Source organism: Polyodon spathula, chromosome 4 (genome assembly GCF_017654505.1).
Source record: "Polyodon spathula isolate WHYD16114869_AA chromosome 4, ASM1765450v1, whole genome shotgun sequence".
NCBI lineage: Eukaryota > Metazoa > Chordata > Actinopteri > Acipenseriformes > Polyodontidae > Polyodon > Polyodon spathula.
The window spans coordinates 49,984,759-49,992,492 of record NC_054537.1 but is presented as its reverse complement, the minus strand read 5'-3'; the positions used below and the strand labels follow the sequence as shown (position 1 = coordinate 49,992,492).

Below are 7,734 nucleotides of genomic sequence, written 5' to 3'. Positions count from 1 at the left end.
CAAGTGGGAGACTCTGAAACCAAGTGGAAGAAGATTCTATGGTCTAATGAGACTAAAATAGAGCTTTTTGGCCTCAACACTAAGAGTTATGTTTGGCGCAAGCCTAACACTGCACATCATTCTGAAAACACCATCCCTACCGTGAAGCATGGTGGTGGCAGCATCATGCTATGGGGATGCTTCTCTACGTCAGGGCCTGGAAAGCTTGAAGATAGAGGGAAAAATGGATGGAGCAAAGTACAAAGAAATCCTGGAGGAAACCCTGCTGAAGTCTACAAGAGACCTGGGACTTGGGAGAAGATTAAATCTTCCAGCAGGACAATGACCCTAAACATACAGCCAAAGCCACACTGGAATGGCTTAAAAACAAAAAGGTCAATGTCCTGGAGTTGTCCAGTTAAAGCCCAAACCTCAATCCAATTGAGAATGTGGAAATAGTTGAAAATTGCTGTTCACCAATGGTCCTCATCCAACTTGACTAAGCTTGAGCAATTTTGCAAAGAAGAATGGGCAAACATTGTCGTGTCCAGCTGTGCAAAGTTGGTAGAGACTTATCCAAATAGACTCATGGCTGTATTTGCTGCCAAAGGTGCCTCTACTAAATATTGGCTCAAGGGGGTGAATAGTTATGCAATCTATTTTCTGTTTCGTATTTGTAATTAATTCAGAACAATTTGTAGATTTTATTTTTCACTTTGACATTATGGGCTTTTTTTTTTTGTCGATCAGTGACAAAAACTCCTAATTAAATCCATTTTGGTTCCATGTTGTAACACAATAAAATGTGAAAAAGTCCAAGTGGGTCAATAGGTGATGTAAGTGCAGGAGGAGATAAGACAGACAGGCAGAGATATGGGAGGGGATGATCTGAGCATCATCAGCATAGACATGGTATGAGAAACCACAGGATGTGACAAGGGGGACCAGGGAGCGGGTGCAGAGAGAGATCAGGAGAGGACCCAAGGCTGATCCTGGAGGGACTCCTGTTGAGAGAGGGTGAGGAGTGGCGGTTGAGCCACACCAGGCTACCTGGTAGGTGCAGTCAGAGGTAGGAGGAGAACCAGGCCTGAGCAGTGCCAGAGATTCCCAGGTCAGCGAGAGAGGATAGGAGAATAGAATGATCAACAGTGCCAATGGCAGAGAGATCAAGGAGGGAGGTGGCAGTAAGGGTAGCTAGAGTAGGGAGAGACAGAAAAAAAGATGAAATACTGATCAGAGAGGTCCAGAGGGGTGAGAGAGGGTGGAGGAGTGGCAGATCCTGGAGAAAGTGAGGTCCAGTTGACGGCCAGCTTTGAGTGGAAGGGGATGGAGAGAGAGGAAGGAATCCAGCAGAGTGGATGGAGTTGGAGAGAGGGATATTGAAATCACCTAACAGGACAGTTGGTAGACAGAGGGGAGGGAGGAGAGGGGATAGTCAAGTTCATTGAGAAAGTGAATGAGAGGCCCAGGGGGACAGTACAATTAACAGGAGTTGACAGGGAGAGGTTAGTTGGATAGTGTGAAATTCAAGGGTGTTAACAGAGAGTGAGGAGAGGTGAGAGGGAACAGAAAAGAGTAAGGAGGGAGAGAGGAGAAGACCAGTCCCACCTCCGCGTCCAGTGAGACGCGAATTATGGGATAGGACATAGAGAAGACAGGGCAGCAGGAGTTAGTGTTATCATGAGAGAGCCAGATTTCAATGAGAGCAAGGGAATCGAGAGAGAGGTGGGAGGCAAAGGCAGAGATTAAATCAGCTTTGTTACAGAAGAGTGACAGTTCCAGAGGGCCCAGAGAGAGTGCTGGAGGGGTGTAGAGGCAGAGGGATGAGGGCAGAGGGGTTAGCGGAGCAGCGTCAGCGAGAGGACGGGAGTGAGGACAGAATAACAGGGATGAAAGAGACAGTCACAGCAGGACAGGTGAGACAGACAGGTACAGTAGTAATGGAAGCAGGAGAGGTGGGGGGAGGGTACAGACCTATCTAGTAGTTGGTGTCTTCCAGAGGGCTGCTAGGTTCAGATTTTCTCCAACAGCCTCTCCACGCAGGTTTCTCCTCGCTGGACTCCCACAGCTAGACTCCCGGCTCTTCGGTAGAGAGGCTGTTCGGTTGGCTGCCGCTTCGTGCTGGCACACAAACAGACTAGCCGTCTGTTACACTCCTGTACTAAAGCAATACAATACTTTCAATGCACTTCAATGGGATCACACAACTAGAAAACGCTGTATGGAAACCATGTTATGCATCTTTATTCATTCTGATGACAAAGAAGTCTGTACTAATGAAGAGATACTGTAACTAAATTATGTATTATTATAAACAATCAGAGCATGGTTTCTGAAAACAATTTAATTCAAACAGGTAAGGTTTTAATGACACTCGAGTTCTTAAAGTCAAGTTAAAACTGCATACAATGTATTTGATTATGTTACTTTGGTTAAAATTAGCATATATGACACCGGGCCCCCACTTTTGGAGCAGCAGCTCTAGCTCCGTCGGCTCCTGCTCCGGCATCCCTAGTACCAACCTTCATTCCTTGTCTTGCTCGCGTTGAATAGCAGTATTCTTATTGAGCAGATCAAACAATTCCTTAAAATCCATTTTCTGGGTCTTTAGGGGCACCCACACTTTCTGACACCATGTGTAAAAGATCCTCACACTCACGGTTTGTTGCCCCTTTAAAAAGTAGACCCAGGAAACAGAAATGGATTTTTACGGCACTTGCGTGCACTTTTAATAAACACCAATCAAAATAAACAAAAACAAAACCTAACTCCATTTTGGAGCTCTGACTATACACCAACAGGTCCCTGACTAACTCGCAGGATGGCTAAGCTGTTTACCTGTCACCAAACACAAAAAACACACAGGTTTCACACAGCACTTCACATTGACTGCTTGGAAGCAGACCACACCTTCTGCCTCCCTCCACTCAGCAGCCCTGAGCAGACTGGCTGCATTCTTTAAATACCCTGCACCTGGCTCCAATTTACAATTACCACCAGGTGCAGGGGATTACTAAACAATAAAACAATTAAGACACATTGCATTCTCACATGTTTTAGCAGGGAAGGATTTTAACCCCCTCCCTGCTATCTTACTATATATATCTATATATATATATATATATATATATATATATATATATATATATATATATATATATATATATATATATATATATACACACACAGTGCCTTTCAAAAGTATTCAGACCCCTGACCAATTATCTCATATTACCGAATTACAAATGGTATATTGAAATTTCATTCTGTTTGATATTTTATTTTTAAACATTGAAACTCAGAATCAATTACTGTAAGGTGACATTGGTTTTATGTTGGGAAATATTTTTAAGAAAAATAAAAAACTGAAATATCTTGCTTGCATAAGTATTCAACCCCTGTGCTGTGGAAGCTCCCAGTTTGCACCGATGAAAGAAATTGCCCTAACGAGGACACAATTACCTTACCATTGGCCTCCACCTGTGAACCATTAAAGTTGCTGTCACATTTTCTGGATAAAAACCCCACTGTTGAAGGATCATTGGCAAGGCTGTGAATCTGAAGGAAAATGAAGACCAAAGAGCATTCTACAGAAGTTAGAGATAAAGTAACACAAATGCATAGATTAGTGAAAGGGTACAAAATAATATCCAAGTGTTTGGATATCTCAGTGAGCACAGCTGGATCAATAATCAGGAAGTGGAAGCTGCATCACACCACCCAGGCACGGCCAAGAAAAGGCTGTCCCTCAAAACTCAGCACTCAAACAAGAAGAGACTTGTGAGAGAAGCCACAGAGAGGCCAACAATCACTTTGAAGGAGCTACAGAGTTCAATGGCTGGGAGTGGAGTAATGGTGCACTAGTCAACCATATCAAGAGCTATGCATAACACTGGCCTGTATGGGAGGGTGGCAAGAAAGAAGCTGTTACTCAAAGTACCATCTGAAATCATGTCTGGAGTTTGCCAGAAAGCATGAGAGTGACCCAGCTGCGATGTGGGAAAAGGTTTTGTGGTCAGATGAGGCCAAGATAGAGCTTTTTGGCCAAAACTCAGTGCTATCTGTGGCACAAACCTAACACTGCCCATGCCTCAAGACACACCATCCCTACAGTGAAGTATGGTGGTGGCAGCATCATGCTGTGGGGATGCTTCTCATCAGCAGAGACTGGGCATCATTACAACTGAAGGAAGAACAGATGGAGGCAAATACTGCAAGAGAATCTGCTTCAGTCTGTTAAAAAAACTGAAGCTTGGGAGGAAATTCACCTTTCAGCAGGACAATGATCCCAAGCAAAAGGCCAAAGCAACATTGGAGTGGCTCAAGAACAAAAAGGTGAATGTCCTACAGTGGCCCAGTCAAAGTCCTGATCTCAATCCCATTGAGAATCTGTGGCACTATTTGAAAATTGCGGTCCACAAGCATCGTCCAACCAACCTGAAAAACCTGGAGCAAATCTGCCAAGAAGAATGGGCCAAAATCACTCCGACACTGTGTGCTAAGTTGATACATACTTACCCCAAAAGACTTAAAAGCTGTTATTGCAGCGAAAGGTGGCTCTACCAAATATTAATGTGTGGGGGTTGAATGCTTATGCAAGCAAGATATTTCAGTTTTTTATTTTTCTTAAAAATATTTCCCAACATAAAACCAATGTCACCTTCCAATAATTGATTTTGAGTTTAAGTGTTTTAAAATAAAATATTGAACAGAACGAAATTTCAATGAACCATTTGTAATTCAATAATATGAGAGAATTAGTCAGGGGTCTGAATACTTTTGCAAGGCACTGTGTGTGTGTGTACGTGTGTGTGTGTGTGTGTGTGTGTGTGTGTGTATATATATATATATATATATATATATATATATAAAAACTGACGAATTAGACAACCACCACTTACATGACTCAATCAATAATAGTTCAGAGCAGAAGCAGTCACAGGAATTGGGTCAAGCCTGGTATGACAATTAGGACCTGAACATGCTTTTAATATAACCATACTTTGTTTACTTGCAATTCATTCCCCTCAACATTTTATCAAAACAGGTCGCATCATTAAAAGTCTATAAACGACTAATTCATGCAGGCTTTTGCCAGCATAAATGACAGAGCTTTTGGGAAATTTACTTTTAAGCTTTATTTTTTGTTTTTCATTTTGAACTTTTAAATACATGCATGCACTGTAGAGAACAATACCGTGCTATGGATATGTAAAATCAAGAGAAGTGAAATGTGCTCTAAATCATTTATATGACAAATAACATTAATGCTAAACACAAGATATTAATGCTACAACATAATCAGTCACATTCTTTTATTTTTTTTTGTACTTTACAGCAAACAATAATAAACCCATTAAATAATTAACATCTGTTTTAATGTCCAAGTTTAGATGTAATATATTTGCTTAACAGTAGAATGCAGAGTAATGAATTATCCTAATATTTTATAAATAACTAAACCTGTTAGTTAAAAGCTGTTGAGAATATGTTTTTAAGCTCTCCAAATTAAATATTACTAAAATTTGCTAATCGACAAATTACTTCTGGATATAAAGTACTTTTATTTAATTGCTGCGAGACCAACACAGATGTTACAGGTATAAATAAGGCTTTGCCTCAAAGAAACCAGTTTGATGGCACAGTGACCTGTACCTCATTCATAATAACAAATTATACTTTATGTTTGATAATGAAAGATCACAATTCATGGGTAACTATGTGTATAAATTAACTGTGTATAAATACAGTAATACATTGCAGACCAGCCAGTGCATACATTTAACAGTGCAGTCTAGGAACACAAATACTAATAATTCTAACTAAAATTAACTAATGTGGATGCTGTTAAGATTAAGACCGAACGTTTGAATTTAGTGAATGTGTGGGGGGGGGGCAGTCAGAATGTACACCGGAAATGTAACATTTTTGGAGGCCAGAGTACCACAACAGTAAGTACATTTGGTTAGAAAAAATCAACTAAATAATTAGTGATGTATAAAGCAAAACTAATCTGAATTTCCATCCACTTGTGCCTTGAACAAAACGACTGCATGGCCCAAGGGGTAACAGCTCAATTACCCAACCCTCATTTTTAATCCATCACTGTGCATTGTGATCAGTCCCACTTCCTTCCTCCTCAGAATGTAGATGGCTGACTAGCTCCTGGATCACAGCGTTTTTACCAATCTGATCGTTTCTCCTCCTTTCCATGATCAAATCTTCCATACTCTGAAACTCCAAAGTGTGACTCTTTTTCTCTGAAAGTTGTATTTTTAAGCTGTAAGGTTGTTTGCCAATCCTGATCTCCCCTCCAACTTTGAACTCCCGTTTTCCAAATTTGCACCAAGCAGCAAAACATTCAGAGTTTCTCCAACTTAGCTCCCTGTCTCTTGCCCCGACCTGTTCCATGGCATTCTGCACCACCATTTCGGGTTTTTGAGGTTTGAATTTGTAAACATCGTTAACAATTCTACATCTCCTCCCTTGACTAGCATCTGTCATAAAATCATTCTTGATCTCAGCTCTGTGCAGGTGGACTACCTGGAAATCTCCAACATACACAGTCCAATGGGGGTACTGGTTTTTAGCCACAAACTCCACCAAATCTCCAGGTTTGCACTTGTTTAACAAATTTTCTGGAGAATATGTACTCAGGTCTCCAGCGCTGCGGCTTTTCTCGTATACGCACTCATCTCTGTAGAATACAGAACACTCCAGCTCGTTGCATGTGTCATAGTTCTCTTCCTGATTCGGGTCCTTCGCTGATCCCACAACACTATCCTCCAAATCATCGTCATCGTTAGAAAATATATAAGACACCCCTATCCGCGGACCGTCTTCTTGATCTACCCCAGTCGGGTCTGCTGTCGGAACTTCTGCGTAAGTTAAATGAGTCAGTTTCTCAAACTGATTCCCCATTCCACTTCCAACCACGAAACAAAAATAAAACAACAGATGTAATTCCACTTAAAGGCAGGGAAAACGAACAGCAGACAGCCGGACTAACTCGTAATGTCACCTGGACAAAACTAATTTCACGTAGCAAAGGGGTTTCAATCCATCATCAATTATAATTAAGAGATGAATGCAGCTTTTGTAAAAATCCAAAAGTATTGTTCTTTCCTAACCAAAGTGGGTCAACCTATTAAAAGATAGATTACAGTTAGTATCACATAGATCCCTGTAACAGATATGTAAGTACTGATGTAGTATGTTCCATCCAGGTGTGCCCCACCTGACACAGCAAAGTTAACCGCAAAACAAATAACGCACACACAAAGAAATAAACTTCGGATTTCAAACTTACCTTTAGTTGATGTTTAAAACACAATATTCTATATATTTAAAAAAAAAATATATATATATATATATAAAAAATAGTAATAACCTGTGGTACTGGTATCCTCCCACATCAAGTCATACGGTCAAACAGGCAGGCACACTGATCTCTTGTTGTGCAACTTGAGCTCCTAATGCATATCTCAACTGAGTGGAGCTGCAATTACAACCGCCTTATGATTTAAAGAGACAGTGGGCTTTTTTAACGCGTGCCAGTAAACAGGCGAATGCAGTGTATAAAGTTCATACGTGCAACCCAGCACCCACCAATAAAACGTTTGCACTGCTTATGCAGTAGGATTTTGTCAAGAGCTTTATTTCATTGTATTATCTATCCTATGCTAGTTTTTGATTATTTTTTTTTTTTTAAACGCATGTTTCATGCTTATTTCCTGTTGATTTTCTAGGAAGCCA

General features: G+C 40.8%; 1 protein-coding gene across 2 annotated transcripts; it reads right to left on the bottom strand.

The window, feature by feature from the left end:
- Positions 1-5,907: 5,907 nt before the first annotated feature.
- Positions 5,908-7,454, bottom strand: LOC121313844 (protein LRATD2-like). 2 transcript variants are annotated; one of them, XM_041246632.1, is made up of 2 exons: positions 7,370-7,454; positions 5,908-7,123 (listed from the first exon to the last, which is right to left on the bottom strand). In XM_041246632.1, exon 2 carries the CDS (start codon positions 6,898-6,900, stop codon positions 6,082-6,084), a length of 819 nt encoding a protein of 272 aa, XP_041102566.1. In that variant the 5' UTR covers positions 6,901-7,123; positions 7,370-7,454; the 3' UTR covers positions 5,908-6,081. The 2 variants fall into 2 exon arrangements, with proteins under 2 accessions (XP_041102566.1, XP_041102567.1); XM_041246633.1 differs by lacking the exon at positions 7,370-7,454 and adding an exon at positions 7,289-7,320.
- Between the last annotated feature and the right edge of the window lie 280 nt (positions 7,455-7,734).

Excerpts from the sequence above, each read along its gene's own strand:
- LOC121313844 (XM_041246632.1), bottom strand. The coding sequence starts at position 6,900 with ATGGGGAATCAGTTTGAGAAACTGACTCATTTAACTTACGCAGAAGTT.